Here is an 18,964-nt window from a genome sequence, read left to right as displayed (position 1 = left end):
AGTTTCAACTCCAATATCCTAGCCAAACTGCTGCTCAGTGCTAAATGATGTTTGATTTCTAGCATCTCCAAATAAGAAGATATCTGGCACTACATCTGAACAACAACAAAAAAGACCTCTAGCCCAGACTCTTATGAAATTCCAGTGAATAGGGGGATTTTTATACATTTGCTAATTCAACGGAAGGGTGGATAACTCATTACTTCTTTCTGTGCTGGCCAATGAAGTTTGGTAGTGTTTCCACAGGCTGAATGTCAAAGGTAACACTATTTCAGCACAAATTAACCCTTTCTATACTGTATGCACAGGCAACACTGACTCTTTCCAGCAGAACAGTACATGACTCTCCTTTTAAAGTTGTGTAGATGCTACCTCTGAAGGCCTAAGGAGCCAAACCTCACTATGCTGCACCAAGGAAAACTAGCAGAGTAGGGAATCAAAACCTCTACCATCTTGCCTCCTTCCATCTGGAGCAGCCAAGGGCAAGGTACTCAGACTTGGTGAGCAACTCAGCACCACCTCTACAGGCATTTTCATGAGTATGTAGAGGCAAGGAGGGAAGGTTGAACAAATGCAAGCACCACCTTCAAAGACCCCTTCAGACCTTCACTCACTTAGCTCAAAAACCTCAAGAAGACTTCCAGGCATGTTCAGCTGAGCATAGCTAGAAGCCTCCCCAAGATCAAAAATCCTAACAAGCCAAGGTCCCTGTTTGTGTAAAATCTTCTAGAACTGGGATCAGAAGCCCTCTCCAGACCTTTGTACTAAACATGCAAAAGTCAGGGGGAGGAAGGAGAGTGAGTGCCTGACATGCAGGGTACACCATGGGTTAAGGTGCCACATGCAGGCTTGGCCCTCTACAAACTTTTAGCCCTCCCATGCTTGAGTTGAACTCTAGAACAGGGCTTAGGAAACAACGATCACTGGCTTCGCAGCTTCCAGTGAAGGCAGGTATTCACAATTAGTCCTCTACTGACTTAAGCATTTGCAACTCAAGGCATGTTCATTAGCAAGAAAGCCCTCAGAGAACCTTACAGGTAGTTCCATCCATTTATTTCCAATTCCAGCAGGAGTAGCATTAGACGAGGATAACATTCAGCTCAAAACATGGATAAGACAAGCTACCAGCACAAGTAGCTGGTGGTGTAGAGAACAGTCGCCTCTAAAGTCTCTGCCACTCTCTTTAAGAGGAGCCAGTCCCATCCAGTTCTAGGCCTTGTTCATCATTGACCTGGGCTGGCCTATGACTTAGCTGATAAAACACAACAAATCAGGTAGGAGATTGTCCCATGTCAACATATAGTAGTTTGGAATCCTTTCAAAGCCCATTTTCTTCAGGAGAGGGATGGTATTCTTCCTCCAGATGAATTATATCAACGTAGCTTTATGATCTTGGCCTGGATACAAGAAATTCCCACTCACAAAAGCCCCGGGCGGTTTGCACCATTGTAGATTTAGTTTTCTGGGGGCTGGAGAAGCTGCTGACCCACAGCTTCCACATTGAGCTTGCTGGGCTTATTTGTGAAAGGGTGCCACTGGCCTTGGATACTGGGGTTATCTGTATGGAAAGGCTTTCGGATACGGATGATCTCCAGGCCAGACTGGCCTGCCAGCTTCTGGATGACCTTTGCAATCTCATCCACTGTCTTGCTGGTTAAACACTCTACCTTCACGGTTCCATTCACTAGAAAGAAAATTAGGTGGATAAAATGTGGACCAATTCTTTGTCTGTTTGGAGAAATAAGATTCTTTGGGCACTTATACCCAATTCCCAAGGATTTTTCATTTATGAACCTCAATAAATCCACACATCTACCCTCTTACTCCTGAATGTTACAAACTAAGGCCTGATTTACAGCTCCTTGGTGTGTAATTCTTTCAGCAGATAGCACACATCAATTGCTGCTGAGCGTTGCCTTAGAAGCCTTGTTGAGACAGGGTGCACCCTCCCCGCTGATTTTTAGGAGCAGGTTTCACAGGAAATGCCAATAACAGCCAACACCAATCTCTCGTTAACATGGCTCTAATGCAAAGCTGCATTTTCTATACTTACTGTATTCAGCAGTCAACGTAGGGACCCTGCACTGCTTTGGAGCAACGTAGAACACAATCCCAGGGTTCTGCCTGGCAAAGTCCACCACCTTTTCTTCAATGTATTCTCTAGAACAAAAAAGAAAGGAGTCACTGAGGTATTTAAATAACTGTTCTTATGAACAACTGAAGGAGAGCTCAGGAAAAGCTGCCACCACCATCTGCAATTGGGGGACTTCAACTGCAGTAATTCCCATTGGGCAGCATTGCAAGCTACATAAACTGCAGGCCAGGTAAATATTTCTTCATTAACTATTCTGTGATTCTATACAAAATTATTCAGAACCACAGAAAGGACAGGCAATTCCCTTTCGGCAGCCACCTACACACCTAAAACGGTTAGCTCAAATATTTAAAATATTAGTAGAATAAACATGGTACTAGGCAGGCACCCTAGTTATAGTGTTTTAAATGCCTGCTAAAAATATTATTTCAACAGGCCTACCCCAACACACAGTTGGGATATGTGATTTTAATGTTTGCTGAGTTTAACCTGAGGTACCAATGTACTCTCAATAAGCCAGTGAATCAAAACCAAAAATAATGAAAAAAATATTCAAAGCCATCAACCAAGTCAAATCTTTGTTGCTCTTGGACATTACTTTATTAATATGAGTCAGTAATATTTCTACCTGAATACAGTAGTACCTCGGGTTAAGAACTTAATTCGTTCTGGAGGTCTGTTCTTAACCTGAAACTTTTATTAACCTGAGGTACCACTTTAGCTAATGGGGCCTCCTGCTGCCGCCGCAGCGCGATTTCTGTTCTCATCCTGAAGCAAAGTTTTTAACCCGAGGTACTATTTCTGGGTTAGTGGAGTCTGTAACCTGAAGCGTTTGTAACCCGAGGTACCACTGTACCAGCCACCTGATGTACAAAGACCCTCTTCCACAAAACACACAATTTTCTCATATGCCTATTTTGATCCTGAGCCATAAAGCTAAAGCTCCCATACATGGAATATTAGCTTTCTCTACTGCCTAGCCAAGTGGCTACTCTAGTATAATCACAAACCTGAACACAAGACATGTATTCTTGTACAATATCACATGTAACTTCTGAACAAGATCCTGCAACACCATACCGGAAGGGTGGAAGCTGAGTATAATTGCTCCAATATATAAAAAGGGTGACAAGAAAAATCCTGCCAATTATAGACCTATTAGTCTGTTAGATGTAGCCTCTAAACTATATGTCAGGCTCCTTCTTGGCAGACTGGAAGAATGGGCAGATACAAATAAAGTGATATCGGAAGTCCAGGCAGGTTTCCAAAGAGGGAAATCTACATTGGACCAGTGTTTTGTGATGAACTTTTTGTTATGTAAATACATCCATAATTTGAAGCAAAAACTATATATCACTTTTATCGACCTAAAGTCAGCTTTCGATACAGTCCCTAGACATGCATTGTGGCAGAAATTGGAAAAGGCAAATATAGATCACCGCTTATTATTTCTCATCAAAACATTATATACTGATACATCAATACAAGTAAAAGTAGAGCTCGTCAGCCATCTCACTACTAGAACAAAGACCATTACTGGAGTTAAACAAGGATGCATTTTGGCGCCTTTTTTTGTTTAACTTTTATAATAATGACATGGTTAAAGAACTGGATGGACTACAGTTTGCCCCTGTTACAATCCTCACCAAAAACTTTCAGTCTTAATGTATGCGGATGACCTAGTACTTGTATCTAGAACCCAGGTGGGCCTGAGACGGCTGCTTGCAAAATTAGGTTCATATTGCATAGGTAATGTTTTATCTATAAACTATGACAAGACACAAGTCATTGTATTTGGGAAGCGCCCTAAAAAGCATGTTTGGCACCTGGATGAACACATTATAAACCAATATTTGGGACTGGTCTACTCAGAAACGGCCTCTTGGAATATACAGCTATCTAATATTAAATTGCAATTTGCAATCCGCCATGGTTAGGCTGGAAACTTGTATGTTGAGCATCGAGAGCCAAATAGATAAAAGAATCCTCTGCTACTGGTTCAGAGTTCAACAGATGGACAACACTAGGTTACCAAAAAAAATGCCTGATTGAGCTCGCAAATGGACTACCCTTTAAAAATTGGGTACATCATGCAGCCCAACTAATTGACAAATATGACCTCTCAGTGACCAAGCTCAAAGAACTTTCCCTACATTCTCAGAAAAATATTTTAAAATGGGCCATAAGGGCAGTGGCTACTAAAAACGACTTAAACTCCATGTACCTATCCACATGCACCCCATTATATTTTAAACTTAAGAGAGGCCCACAAACATATGTTTTACTTCAATGAATTGACTTTTGTACAACTCCAGAAAGCTTTTACAGAGTTACAATTAAAAACAATAAACTCTGCTTATAGAGATGGGAGACATAGAGGCATACCAGTAAATGAATGTGTTTGTATTAGGGGATGCCCTGAATTAGAGGACCTTACACATTATATCTTACACTGTCCCTTATATAATGAAGCAAGAGAATGGTTTTTGACACCTATAATGACAAGGTCCCTGGCCAGAATCCTTCTGACATGATTCTTTATCTCCTCACAGACATAGACAAGTATGTGACCTGGCGTGTAGCACTTTTTGCAGCTGCCGCCTGGAAAATTAGAAAAAATTATATAGCCAAGATAGCTATCAACTGCAAAGGAGATGAATTTATTTGACCCCATCTACACCAAGCTGTATCTTTATCACTAAACCTTCTACATAATTGTCTATTGCATTATTTAACATTACTTTTAATATATTAGTGGCCCCACGGTGATTTTAGCTTATAAAATTTAATGTCTGATGTTTTAATTTGTATATTAAGGAGTTTTTATTGTTTTGTGCAGATTAGGTCATGTTTTGACAATACAAATGTTTTAAGTTTTGTATCAAACTAGTATATATTTTATTGAATGCCATTGTATATATTGCAGCAGCCTTTGGCTATAAGCAATAAACTTGACTGACTGACACATACGCATCCCCCCCCATCCTAATCTGGAAAGTTCAAACTGAATTTCAAGACCCTAAAAAGCAAGAATTCAGTGACCCCCTTGGCTCAGATATGAAAGTCAATACAGTATTCCAGTGGCTATTCCTCTTCCCTCCCCCTCCCTCTTTCTTTTTTTGCACCATGTATTTTACCTTTTAATGGGGGGGGGCAGGGACTGTCTCTTTTTAAATTGAACCATACTTTATCATAAATGAGCAATATAAAGTTTTACTTAGTCAATTTTGAAATCAATATTGCTACACAGTGCTTTTTTTCTTTAAAAAATGTTTAGGGGCACTCTCACTTTGACTCAAGAAAATCACCATTTTATAGTTCAAATCGGGAAAAATAAATACAGTAAGTGGACAAAAGTACTGTACAAAGATTCACAAATGTTTAGGGGTATGCGTGCCCCTGCGTCACCCCAGGAAAAAAACCAAACGTTTTTTGGAACCTCTCGGCTGAAGGGCAGGGTGAAAGCGGCCCACGACTGCAAAGAGAGGCTACAGCGTCCGCGTTGCCCAGAGCCGAAGAGTCAAGCCCCGCGAGAAGCCCTTCTATGGGGGAGACCAGCAAAGGGCGCTCAGGTGAAGCCAGAGTCCCGGCACCTCTTTGCGGGGGGGGAGCAGCCTACCTGGCGCCCCGCGAGCTCGGCGCATCCCGGCTGACCGTCAAGGTGAGGCGCTGCAGCTGCCCCACGTAGCGGCCCACCCCGTTCCTCAAGACGCTGGCCAGGAAGCGGCTCGGGGTGCCTCGGCTGGTCATGGCAGATGAAAGCGGGATGGGAGCAGGTTGGCCGCCTCCCTCTCCTCCTCACCGGAAGGAGAAGCAGCGGAGGAAGTGACGCAGAGAGGGCGCTAGCGCCCTAGAGCTACTTGGAGGAAAAATCCAACGAAGGCCCTGGCGGTCACTTTTTACGCCCGTCTTTTCTTTGCCTGCCTGGTAGAAATAGCCAAAGTCAGCGCTAGTCTGTGCACTTAGAAGCGCCTCACGCGCTATTATACACTCGCCAAGTGCTAAGGTGGGAATGACGCCTCTATTCTTTCCTATCTCTATATGCTGGCTCGACGTTTGAGGCCAGGATCCCCGCACGGAAGTGACGTTTCCGTGTTTTGTTGTTGTTCCGGGGCGCGGCGATCGCGCGCTCCCCGCAGCCGCACGTGGGGGAAAGGATGATGCTTGATCCGAGACAGGCGCGGAGCTCTCCCATCGCGCGGTGACAGGAGGGCGGGAGGGAGGGCAGGGAGGTCGAGTTTGGGGGCAGGTGCTGCTTGTTGCAGCGGATCGGGGCTTCCTTCAAAGCGGGGGCTGAAATCTGGGGCTGCCGTCTCTTTGCCCATCGCAAGGCAAAGCGGGATTATGCGGCGGGACTTGCGCCGCGAGCGAGGAAGCGGCGAGAGGGCGAGTCCCTGCGAGGTGGTTGGGGTGGCCGGGAGGGAAGCGGCGAGGCGGAGGAGGTTCGGGGTTGTTTCTCTGACGAAGGCGGTGTGCGCGCTCGTGTGATTAGGAGGGAGAGGTATTATAGCAAGGTAAAATAAGGCAGTCTCGATATGGGAGAGGTTGCTCTTGGGAGAAGGTTTCCCAGCAGAAGTTTTTAGTGTGCCAGTCTGGAAGGTTACTGCCTTGAGAGGATGCTCTTGGCAGGCATCTTTCTGCCACTGGTACAGAAAAAATGTGGTTCCTCACCCGCTCCTTGTGCAGTCTTTCAAGCCAGTGGCCCCTTACGGGCAGGCTGATCCTTGCAGGGAGCAAATCCTGCAGATCTTACAAGAAAGAGACGCTTCCGTCCCCAGAAGGGCCGATCCCCCCAGTTACAGTCACAGAGATTCGCCAGTATCTGAGGGCGCAGGGCATCCCCTTTCATGATGGGTATAGTTGTCTTCACGTGCCCAGTATTTTTGTGGAGGAGCAGCAGCAGGTCCGCCATAGCTACAGCCTCTTCATCGACAAGACCACTGGCCGCTTTTTGTGCACAGCTTCATTGGCTGAAGGTAACTGGCAAGACTTTCAGGCCAGTGTAGAGTTGCGACATAAAGGGATGGCTGTGGGTGGCCTGGAAGAGGCCAGTGGGCAAAGAGACCAAGATGGGAAAGATGCCATGCATATATGGGAACGAGCCCTGCCTCTCTGGGAACTGCTGGATGAGCAGGAGACGCAGGAGGCCAAGGCTATGTTCGGCATTTCCAATGTCTCAAATGCCACACTCAAACGGTTTGGAGTACGTTACTTGCGGACAGCGCGGACCTTGGTTTTCCCTTGGTTCAGCCCCCGTGGCACCAGCCTGAAGGGGTTAAAGCTTCTGGGAGTTGAACGCCAAGGGGAAATGGTGCACTATGTGGAGAACACCCTACCTCGCCCTGCGGCCTATCACAACCTCTTTGGATTGCCTCTGATTAGCCGACGAGATACAGAAGTTGTACTGACTGGCCGTGAGCTGGACACACTGGTGCTGCACCAGGTGACTGGGCTACCCACTTTGGCCCTGCCCCGGGGGATTTCCTGCCTCCCGCCAGCCCTTCTCCCCTACTTAGAACAGTTCAAGCGGATCACCCTGTGGTTAGGGGAGGACCTCCGCTCCTGGGAAGCTGCCAAACTCTTTGCCCGCAAGCTGAACCCGAAGCGTTGTTCTTTGGTGCGGCCAAGTGACCAACAACTACAGCCCCTGGAAGCTTTCACCCAGGGCATGAACCTCACCAAGATTCTGCGCTCCGCTCTACCAGCTGGCCACAAGTCCATCATTTCATTTCGCCAGCTGCGGGAAGAGGTGCTTGGGGAGCTGGCCAATGTGGAGCAGGTGGCAGGTGTCAAATGGGCTCGTTTTCCAGAACTGAACAAACTCCTCAAGGGCCATCGAAAAGGGGAGCTCACTGTATTCACAGGTGAGTAGCTATGTGGTTTGTGGCACTTTAACTCTCATTCTCCATTCACTCTGTGTGTGTGTGTGTGTGTGTGAGAGAGAGAGAGAGAGAGAGAGAGAGAAAGAGTGTTCCCTTGTAAATCTCAGCTGGATGTCTTCCCTGGGGTCTCTTCAAAGGATACTGCCAGTAGCTGACTGACTTTTCATTCACAAGTCATTTACAATCAAAGGCTTATTGAGCTTTCAATTAGAAACTGATGCAGTATACTTTAGTACTGTGTGGTTCTTGGCTTTTTTGTTGTTGTTGTTGTTGTTCTGTGTGGTTCTTGGCTTTGTTGTTGTTGTTGTTGTTGTTGTTGTTGTTCTGTGTGGTTCTTGGCTTTTTTGTTGTTGTTGTTGTTGTTGTTGTTGTTGTTGTTGTTGTTGTTGTTGTAATGCCTGCTTGCCAGCTCAATAACTTGTTGCAGAGTTGGGCTACCTCAATCTGGTGGCTCTTGAGCTGTCCGTTTTCCCCCTTGAGGAATGTAAGGAGTCTAACCTATATTTTGCTATTTTCTGCCTTGGGCCAATTTTCATGTCACTACTTGCCATGAATTCTGATTGCCGTTACTCCCACTAAATAACTTTTTTTTTTTGTTCACATCTGAAGTGGGTGGTCTTTCAGAAGAAAGGGCGTGTTGGTCTACACATGAAAACTCAAGGTGAAAACCATCTGTCCTGTAGGTTGCAGCAACCTGTCCTTGTATTAATTTTATCCTGTCTGTGGAACAGGCCCAACGGGCAGTGGGAAGACAACCTTCATCAGTGAATATGCCTTGGACCTCTGCACTCAGGGAGTGAACACTTTGTGGGGCAGCTTTGAGATCAACAATGTGCGCTTGGCGAAGATCATGCTTACCCAGTTTGCCATGGGGAGGCTGGAAGAGCAGCTGGAAAAGTATGACGAGTGGGCAGACAAGTTTGAGGATCTTCCGCTCTACTTCATGACTTTCCACGGGCATCAGAATATCAAGTAAGGTTCAGGGTGGCAGCTTCCCTCCTGCATGTCATGGGTTAATGTTCTTGATGTGAGGCAGTGGTGGGCATGAAACTATGTTTTAGTTGCTGAGATACTAAGGCGACATTCCTTTTCATATTTCCATGTGTGACCCTTATTTCAATCCCTCCTTTTTCAGGATTGATGATGAAAGATGTGTGTGTAATTGTGATGGTCTCTTCCATGCAGGACAGTGATAGACACCATGCTGCATGCTGTGTACATGTATGATATCAGTCATGTGATCATTGACAATCTCCAGTTCATGATGGGCCAGGAACAGCTCAATGTGGACAGGTAAGCTCTCCCCCATGCATTCATCCTTTGGCCTAGACTGTTGGGTTTTTTTACAACACTGTATTTCTCCTCTACCTTTTTAAAAAAAATCTCTCAGTGTGTCACTTATTTACAGTGACCTGAAAATAATTGTAATCATGCCGGTGCAAACAGTAGTCCTGACTGAGTGTGAATTTTTTCCTTAACTGTAAAAAGGTAAAGGTAAAGGTACCCCTGACTGTGAGGTCCAGTCGTGACCGACTCTAGGGTTGCGTGCTCATCTCGCTCTATAGGCCGGGAGCCGGCGCTTGTCCGCAGACAGCATCGCGCTTGTCCGCAGACAGCTTCCGGGTCATGTGGCCAGCATGACGAAGCCGCTTCTGGCGAGCCAGCACCAGCGCCAGCGCATGGAAACGCCGTTTACCTTCCCGCTGGAGAGCGGTCCCTATTTATCTACTTTTGAGGTGCTTTCGAACTGCTAGGTGGGCAGGAGCTGGGACCGAACAATGGGAACTCACCCCGTCGCGGGGATTCGAACCGCCGACCTTATGATCAGCAAGTCCTAGGCGCTGTGGTTTTACCCACAGCGCCACCCGCGTCCCTTCCTTAATCATAGATAAGCGTTATTTTGGTAATGACAGTAGCTACAGTTAGGCCTTCTAGTCATTTTTACGTTTTATTTTTTGTGGTCATTTTATGGTACAGTCATACCTCGGGTTACAGCCGCTTTAGGTTGCGTTTCTTCGGGTTACGCACCCACCAAAACCCGGAAGTACCGGAACGGAACGGTCGTGCATGCGCAGAAGTGCTGAATCACAACCTGCATGTGCACAGACGCGCTGCTGCAGGTTGCGAACGCTGCGGGTTGCGAACTTGCGTCCCACATGGATCACGTTCACAACCCAAGCATCCACTGTATTTGGATTTTAAAAGTTGTACTGTGTTTTAAATGTCTTGTAAGTCACCTTGAGACTTTTTATAAAAAGCAGTGAACATAATAAATAAATAGGAACATGTTCAAGAGAAAAATACAGTGGTGCCTCGCAAGACGAAAATAATCTGTTCCGCGAGTCTCTTCGTCTAGCGGTTTTTTCGTCTTGCGGATTAGCGCTATTAGCGGTTTAGCGGCTATTAAAGGCTTAGCGGCTTAGCGGCTAAAAGGCTATTAGCGGCTTAGAAAAAGGGGGGGAGCGAAAAAAATCACAAGACGTTTTCGTCTTGCGAAGCAAGCCCATAGGGAAATTCGTCTTGCGAAGCGCATCGAAAAACGGAAAACCCTTTCGTCTAGTGGGTTTTTCGTCTTGCGAGGCATTCGTCTTGCGGGGCACCACTGTAGAGTGTCTCTCACTGTGAGAATGGAGGTCAGTCTTGTAGTTCTTTTCATCCTCTACTAATGTTCTTTACCCCTCTCTAGCAGGTAAACATCAAATTGTGTTCTTTGTACAGTGGTACCTCGGGTTAAGTACTTAATTCATTCCGGAGGTCCGTACTTAACCTGAAACTGTTCTTAACCTGAAGCACCACTTTAGCTAATGGGGCTTCCTGCTGCTGTTGTGCCGCTGGAGCACGATTTGTGTTCTCATCCTGAAGCAAAGTTCTTAACCTGAAGCACTATTTCTGGGTTAGCGGAGTCTGTAACCTGAAGTGTATATAACCTGAGATACCACTGTACTTCACTATTCATGTGTCTAATGTAATTACTTTTGCAACAAGGTATATTTATTCCACCATGTTGCCATTCTAGGCTTGCTGTGCAAGACTACATTGTGGGTGCCTTCCGGAAGTTTGCCACAGAAAACGGCTGCCACGTCACTGTGGTCATTCACCCCCGGAAAGAAGATGAAGAGAGGGAGTTGCAGACTGCCTCGATTTTTGGGTCTGCAAAAGTGAGTGTTTGTGTGGAAGTTGGCAAATTTGGTCTTTGGAGAGCATATATTTCCAGCTTAGCTCAAAGTGTGTGTACTTTATCCATTACAATCAAGAGTTCATCGCACCACTCTGTATCCCTAACATAGTGCCTGTTGGAATTGCTAAGTCTGGTATGCAATCCTCTGTTCCTTTGACCCCTTCTGGCCGTAGTGGGTATGGGTAACCTGTGGACCTTCAGATGTTGTTGGGCTACCCCTGGTTATCCTGGATGGGGTTGATAGGAGTTGGCGGCCAACAGCATCTTGAGAACCACAGGTTCCCCATGTCTGGCCCATAAGAATCCATTTTTTCTGCATATTTGGGGTGGTCTAACTAGACCACCCATAATCAGATGATTTAACCATCTTCTGCCTGGCAACTCCTAGTGACAGAAGCAGGACGGCTTCAGCTGGCACCCTTTGATTTACTTGTGCTTAATTTTCTCCCGTTACAGTCAGTGGGATTAAAGTGCTTACTCGTTTATTAGATTGTATCGTTCTCACTTTTAAAGAGAAGTGCCATTATTTTTGATCCAATGAAGATGCCTACATTGTGGTTCTTGATCCTTAGCTGGCTGGAGGAGCTGAGAAAAATACTGCATGTCTCAACTTGTTGCGAATTGTTTGCGGGGGAAACTGTGCAGATAACCTGGGGAAAGTGCAGCAAGATCACCTGACTGGCTTAAGACCCACCACATTCAGTACAATTGTATTAATATTGCATGTACTCTAAATCTGCTTTTCTTTAGCTGCAGGCTCCTCCTCCTCATACTGCTGAGATACATTCCATGCTGTACAAAATGGCCGCCCCTTCTCCCCCCAAACAATAACTTTCCTTCTGTGTCTCTTGCGCAGGCCAGCCAGGAAGCCGACAACGTGCTAATCCTGCAGGACAGGAAGCTGGTGACAGGCCCAGGAAAGCGCTATCTACAGGTCTCCAAGAATCGCTTTGATGGGGATGTGGGAGTCTTTCCCCTGGAGTTCAGCAAAGCATCCCTCACCTTTTCTACCCCCGTCAAAGGCAAAGCCAAGCTGAAGAAGGTAAAGGATGACAATGGTGTGCCTGCCAAGAAACCAGCAGGTGCCGGTGGAGCTTCGAAGAAGCAGAGGTCTCAGTCCCCCAACAGCACAGCCCCTTCCCCATCAAACCAGGAGGAGCCCATCAAACCAGGAGGAGGAGGAGGAGTGTAGGACTTGGAAAAGGGTTGGAAGCCAGCAAAATCACTGCCTCACATCTGATCATAGGAATAATCATTGGACTGCAAAGAAAGGCACTGGCGGGATATTTCGTGCTTAGTTGCCTGTTTTCCGTTGGGATAATGTGCTGGAAATCTGTATGACAAATCTGTGGGGTTGTCACAGGATTTCCAGTATCATTTTACTAATCATGCAATAATCTGGAGGGGAAATAGCTTTGTTTTGCCATCTTCGGCTTAGCCTTGGCCTGGACTCAGTAGCTGCGAAGAGTGAAGACTATATCAAAAGGAACATTGAAAGTACTTCCAAGTTGTTTTGTGTATTTCTTGCACTAGTATGCATACAGAAAAATGGTTTGCTGCAGCCTAGTAAAGCGTTAGATCCCTAGCATGGGATCAGAGGGCACTTGCTGTATCCATATGCATTGCAAAAATCACTGGTTAAAATTGCGAATGTTGCAACAGGAGCTGTGCTTTCTCTCCTAATCTCAGGGCTTGAATTAGAGAGAATGGTTAAATTGAGCCGAGGAGTCAGCAAATCCTGAGATTTAAATGAGCCATGGGTTCGGCAAAGGGGATTGACAAAGCACTTAGCTGTGGAGGTTGAGTAAACGGTTGGCACAAAGGTAAATCGCTCTGAAATGCCCTTCCTTCCTTTGGATTATTTCTTATATGCCTGTTCCATACTGGCTCTGGACTTTACTGTTCTAGCCTAATGTGAGTTCAGGAGAGGAGATTACTTGAAGGAAAAACCACACTGTTAATGTATTCCAAAGGGGGCTGTTGAAATGCTGTCATTAAGAAAAGTAGCAAGTTTGTTGAAAACCTTTTCTAAAGCATTCATGGTTCTATCAAACTTTTAGATCGATCTCCCTGGTTTTGAGGCTGAGAGTGGGCTTGGGTTTGGTCCACTTCAGTTTTAGCACCAAGAGATATCTCTGTTTAGGATATAAACATGTAGAAATGCTGCTTTTTGAAAACCTATCTCACAACTGACTCTGATCAATGCATAAGCTGAAATGCTTATGGAAGTAAAAGTGTGTTCCCTCAACCTTTATGACTTTAATAAACTGAACGACTCTTGCGGGGCGGAGGGGCAGGAATCCAAACTAATTCTGACTGTGATTTGGTTTGGCCATGCACACACTGTATTTTAACGTTATTTGAAATTATCTATGCATTCTAGAAATTACGGGTTAATCGACATTGTGTTGGATGTTGTGTCATTTATTTAAATTAAAAACAGTACAGTTTGTCCTTAATGTGTGCTGTTCCTTATACTGTCCACAAGAGGCCAGCCTGTTCAAATGGAAGATTTACATAATATTCCCATGCTAACCCACAGTACCTCCATCACGTGCCAAGCACTGGCATGCTTCTTTGAGCTCTGAAATCACAGACACACGAGTATAGCAGCAAGTTCACTAAAACAGGCGATTTGTGGTGTTACTACCAGTATCATCTAGCCTAAGATTCCCTAGATTTAATGTCCCTGATAGATGCTCAACTACTCTTCTTCTTCTTCATGATAATAATAATAATTACAGGTAACTAACTTCCATAACCTTCCAAGTTCTTATTCTTGCAATTAAGAGGGTCCCTCACTCAACCCAAATATGTATATTAATCCACCTTGAGCCTCTTTCCTGCTTATCCTGTTCTGATGTTGCTCAGCAGCTGTTACCCTTTTTCTTTGGGCCTGCATTTTAGCTAGTTATGAACTTCTGTAATTATTAACATTGCCTGCAAATGTTACTCACATGTTTTCCATTCTGATAACCTGACCTTGTATTTAAGCAATCACTGAATAAGAGCAGACCTCAAAAAGCATAGATGGACCAGCAGAAGTGATGCAGGAGATGTTTGGGAGTAATCGTTTTTGTGAGACAACATGTAGGGGTGTGGCGAGAGCAACCCTTTTCATCTGATCTTAGGGTTTCAGGGCTTAATTTGTAGGCTATAAGTGCTCCGTGATCATTGGCTATGCTAACTGTGGCTGATGTGAATTGTAACCCAAAATGTCTGGATGACACCAGGTTGAATCAAGGGTTAGTTGAAGGTGATGATTTATGCCATTGCCAATAGAAAAGAGCAGCAGGTCCACACATAGTTTGTTATGATGCTGAGCGCATAATTACCCACTAATGGGATGGCAGCCAAATGTTTCTTAAATGGACTTCCATCATCCTTTAAAAGCATACTTCCTTTTGCATGAACGTGGCTGTGTTGTATCTTTAATCTCTTTTGCCTACTCTGAGTTGGACATCATTTTGGTAAAATGCATGGGGAAATTTAAGAGTTCCGTCCTGCACTTTGTAGGAACATGAGGAATCCGCCTTACACTGCATCAGACCTCCAGCCTATATAATTCAGTACGGTCTACTATCTTCTTCAACCATGGTTCCCCAGATGTTCTTTTGGACTACAACTCCCACCATTGCTGACCACTGGCTTTGATGTAGTCCAACAACCTTGGGCCCAGCACGAGAACAGAGGTCTGCTGCACTGACTGCAGCAGCTCACCAGACAGGAATATTTCCCAGCCCTCCCTGCAGAGCCTGGGGACTGAAGCTGGGACTTTAGGCATGCAATGTGTGATCTCTACCTCTTCCTCTCAGTTCTGTCTCATTGGTCCAAGCAGTGCCAATTCTAGCTTTTTGGGGTGGGTGAGTGGGCCTGGACGAAGTGCTGTCAGTGTGCCTCATTCATGAGCACGGTTGCCACTGCCTATTTGCTTACCTTTCCCCTTGGGTCCAATTGGTACCGCCTCCCAGAGGGAAAGAACAAGAAGTGTGCAAGCCATTGTTCTTTCTCCTTGCTCCTCTCACTACTTGCTTGCTCAAGGGAGCAGGCAGCAGAGTCAAGCAGAAGATTCTAGAGGCTGCAGAAAGGACAGTTAACCTGTGGTGATGTTGGACTCCAACTCCCATCAGGCCTAGCAAGCCTGGCCAATGGTCAGGGATGGTCGAAGTTGTCTTCCAAGAGCAGCAGGAGAGTCACGCATTCCCCATCCCAGGGCTATCATGAGTGGCATTGAACTCCCCTGCTCGAGGCATAAGCCCAAAGAGAACTATAAACCGACTGAACTGAAGAGTTGCTGAATTAAACGGCATCCCTGTCAATCTGGATGCTGAAAGTGGAGTCTGGAGAGGAAGTATTGGCATTTTGTTGAATGTCCCTGGCGCCCAAGGCCTCTTGTGCCATTTTGTTGCTCTGCTTTGCCAAGCCTGGAAAGCGTTGCTGGAGCCGGACAGTCCTGCACCTCTCCAAATCAGCACCGTCAAGTCTCTGGCACGAGGTCTAACTGCTATGAGAGGAAAGTTAACTTCCTTCAGGGCTCTCTGCAGGGGTCTGGTAGCACAAAGACCCTGCCAAACAGTTGTGCCGGGTCTGTTTTCATGGTCTGACACAGACCTCTGTTTTCTCACACTTGCCCTCATTTGTGTCAGAAAGCTACATGCCTGGGGGTATGATCAGGTCAGGGTGAGGTGAAGAGGGAAGGTGCAACCTTTCTCTAGTAATATGTTTTTCTCTGTGGCTAGGTTGTTTTAGACTGTTCCTCCGCCTTAGCAGCAATTCTTTCCCCTCCATGCCAATGTTTGAATTGCAGGAGGGAACCAGCCCCTAATCTCTTGCAATGGCCCCTGCTTAGAAAGGCTACAGGGAGGACATGGGTGTCTAAAACAGGCCAGCAGGGAGAAGAAGGGGGCTTGTGGATTTTATTATGGGACTCTTCCAGCTTCCTCCCTATAACTTTAAGTGCTGGTTTTGTTCCCTTCCTCCATACTGGCCTTTATCAACCTAGTACCTGACAGCAGTTTTGGACAACAACTCCCATCAGCCCCAGCCAACATCAGGCTATCCGGGCCTGATGGGAATTGTAGGCCAAAATGTATGGTGGGTGCCATCTTGGTGAAGTGAAGTACACTGTACAATTGCAGGTTCCAAATGTTTATCCCACAGCAGAGGGTGGCTGATCCTGGAAGGACTCTTTACTACATACCCCGACTTAGTTCAAGTCAGAGCATTCTCCTCTGTTCTGTAGAGGGTTGGAAAGGGACCTGGGCAACTGCAGCTTTTAAGAATTAGCTTCTGGCAGCACCAGGGCAGGATGAAAAGAACTTGGCCACTGAATGATGGGAACTGGAAGGAGGCAGAGGAACAAGGGCCCAGGGCTGGCTGAGAATCGGGTCTGAACACTGAGCCATGGGCAGGGCCTATTCCTCTGAGAGGATGACCCAATAGCCCGGTTCCCAGTTAGCCTTCAGCTTGGCAGCAAGGGATATTTTGAATCCAAACATCGCACATTGCAACAGTCTGGACAGAGCGGCACACCAGACTCTGAGCGTGTTTCAAACTCTTCTTCCTCATGATTTGTGGTTTGAGTTGAAACCAAGGCTGGAGCCTGGAATTCAAACAGGGCTCATCGGAAGCTGAGCTGTGCCTGGAAGCGATTTCCTTTGCTATGGCTAGCTGCTCTTGAAGCATGATTCAATCACAGGCTTCCACCCTCCCTAACCCAAAGCTGTGGGCAAACCAGACATTTGCATCTGTCAGGAAATAAGTGATTTGTGCAACATTGGACCATCTGTATTACAACATGTTTTTCACACCCTTCAAGGAGCCCCTCCCCATGTACCCCTATGAGGTTTATTTGGCTGAGAGAACCCAAGGTTACCCAGGGCTTGGCTTACATGCCTCAGTGGGGATTTGAATCCTATCTCCACATTCATACCTTAAAGAGCAGTGAATGCTTTTTTGTCCCGTCCCCCCCGCTACACATTCCCCCCCCCTGTCTGTTCACACCAGCACTGGTCAGTGCCTAACTCATTTCTGCGAATGCTCACATTGGGAAGTGTGTGCAATTTCTTACCTCATCCATAAACAGGTGTGTTTATAGGTTTGGTGCCATCTAGGCATGGTGCCTGGCTGATGTGTAGTCTTTTGTAGAGGTCTTCATGCCCTTAAAGGAAACGGATCAGGCACATGCTGAGGGGGAAAGCCAGCATGAAGCTGCTTTGAGAAGCAATGCATCAAACGGAAGCATTCCATGAAGAAGTCCAGGATCACAACACATTCTGGATACTGTATTGCGGTGTGAACGTGTGTTAAAAAGCCAGCACTGGAGCCGCAGTAAACAGCAGTGTGAACACACCCCAAGTACCTCATTCCAGTCCAACCTCTGAGCTTAAGGCATGCTGTTTAGATCAGGTACCAGTGGCTATCACCTAACTTCAATAGAAACTGTTGGGAACACAGAATGGTGGGGAAAGGAAAGGTGTTATCCTGGTCACAGACTGTGATGGTTGTTAAAGGTGTGCAAAATGGGTTGATAAGATGGTGCAATGTTTGTGTTTCTTGGATCTTGCCCTTAGGGAGATATGGGAAGGACTCCAGAAACTCTACAAAGATTTCTGCACAACAAGCAAGAGCACACCAAAGCACATCTGCCATAGCTGCTAGCAGCTTGATCTGCAAACCAGTTAAACTAGAGTCCTTGGATTAATGCTACTTGAGTCCCTTTGATCCCAAGGAGATTACAGTTAAGTGTTCCCACTAACCAGCTTGTTAATGAGGTGGTTTGTTTCGCTAAAGCACAGCTACCTTCCCAGTAGAGGCATTTCTAGAATTCTGACCCAGCCATGGGTTTGTTTGCTTTTGCATTTAAAGCAAGATATTGCAAGAGCTGAGCATTAGATCAAGCCAGAATTCCTTACTAAAGGCGTTGATTAAGCAATACCAATTTTGCAAGATACCAGATGTGACTTGGTTCTGATTAGTATGTAAACTTGAACTGAAGTATTCTAAAGCCTATGGCTCAATGTGCAGTCCAATCTTAAACAGTACTGAGTTATGTGGGACGGATTATCTCATGTACATAGAATTCTAGCTCTTAATAAAATATGTATGTGAGAAGGTCAGGACACATGTGAAGAAAGGGCCTGAGCTGCCCACCATTTTCCTAAACAATTGTCAGGTGTCTACTGTTATGCTTTTTCATATGCAAAAAAGAGGCCTATCTGACCAAAAAAACCCTTCAAAATGCTGGGCTGCTTCTTGCAGCTTGTTCCCCTCAACACCAGAGAATCCCATTCCCTTTTCAGCTTTAGGGTTCCAAGACAATCTTATGAAGCTGACCAGCCCTGCTGTTTCCTTGAGAGTAAACTTGAACAAGGGTTGTTTTTATGCTACAGTTAGTTCAGACTGTGCTCAGGTCTATTTTGTATTCTGTTTTGACTTTCTGCCTGTTCCCCCTCTTCCTTTATACCTTATGAAGTTTCTTAATTTGACCACTGACGTGCGCATGGTTGCCAGCCTTAGGGCTTTAGAATCTCCATGTGCCTAGATGCTTGGTAGTCAGGCTACTGGGTATTTAGGATTGAATCATAGAATCACAGAATCAGAATTGGAAAGGAGCCCAAGGGTCATCTGATTTAACCCCCTGCAATGCAGGAATCTCAACTAAAGCATCCATGCCAGATGGCCATCCAATCTCTGCTTAAAAACCTCCAAGGAAGGAGAGTTCACCGCCTTCTGAGGGAGTCTGTTCCACTGTCAAACAGATGTTACCTTCAGAAAGTTCTTCCCGATGTTTACTAAGAATCTCCTTTC

General features: G+C 45.8%; 3 protein-coding genes across 3 annotated transcripts in view; 2 read left to right on the top strand and 1 right to left on the bottom strand.

Moving 5' to 3' along the window:
• Positions 1-18,964, top strand: part of SFXN3 (sideroflexin 3) — a 175,390-nt gene that overhangs the window by 15,692 nt on the left and 140,734 nt on the right. The gene's annotated exons all lie outside the window — the stretch shown is intronic.
• On the bottom strand, positions 1,037-5,919 carry MRPL43 (mitochondrial ribosomal protein L43). Its single transcript, XM_081192292.1, has 3 exons — positions 5,715-5,919; positions 2,054-2,160; positions 1,037-1,684 (listed from the first exon to the last, which is right to left on the bottom strand). Exons 1-3 carry the CDS (start codon positions 5,843-5,845, stop codon positions 1,455-1,457), a joined length of 468 nt encoding a protein of 155 aa, XP_081048418.1. The 5' UTR covers positions 5,846-5,919; the 3' UTR covers positions 1,037-1,454.
• TWNK (twinkle mtDNA helicase) lies at positions 6,184-13,614 on the top strand. The gene is made up of 5 exons (XM_081192239.1): positions 6,184-7,959; positions 8,709-8,949; positions 9,163-9,270; positions 10,994-11,135; positions 12,012-13,614. The coding sequence occupies exons 1-5, from the start codon at positions 6,753-6,755 to the stop codon at positions 12,345-12,347; spliced, it is 2,034 nt and encodes a 677-aa protein (XP_081048365.1). The 5' UTR covers positions 6,184-6,752; the 3' UTR covers positions 12,348-13,614.

Source organism: Podarcis bocagei (assembly GCF_964188305.1).
Source record: "Podarcis bocagei genome assembly, chromosome: 4".
NCBI classification, from domain to species: Eukaryota; Metazoa; Chordata; class Lepidosauria; order Squamata; family Lacertidae; genus Podarcis; species Podarcis bocagei.
The sequence above is the reverse complement of the archived record's forward strand: the minus strand, read 5'-3'. Positions and strand labels throughout refer to the sequence as shown.

Bases quoted from the DNA above. Each gene is read 5' to 3' on its own strand.
- MRPL43 (XM_081192292.1), bottom strand. From the start codon at position 5,845: ATGACCAGCCGAGGCACCCCGAGCCGCTTCCTGGCCAGCGTCTTGAGG. The intron at 2,161-5,714 runs GTAGGCTGCTCC...TTTTTGTTCTAG, and splicing joins CCGAGCTCGCGGGGCGCCAG to AGAATACATTGAAGAAAAGG. The intron at 1,685-2,053 runs GTAAGTATAGAA...TTTTCTTTCTAG, and splicing joins TACGTTGACTGCTGAATACA to TGAATGGAACCGTGAAGGTA.
- TWNK (XM_081192239.1), top strand. From the start codon at position 6,753: ATGTGGTTCCTCACCCGCTCCTTGTGCAGTCTTTCAAGCCAGTGGCCC. The intron at 9,271-10,993 runs GTAAGCTCTCCC...TTGCCATTCTAG, and splicing joins GAACAGCTCAATGTGGACAG to GCTTGCTGTGCAAGACTACA. The intron at 11,136-12,011 runs GTGAGTGTTTGT...TCTCTTGCGCAG, and splicing joins CGATTTTTGGGTCTGCAAAA to GCCAGCCAGGAAGCCGACAA.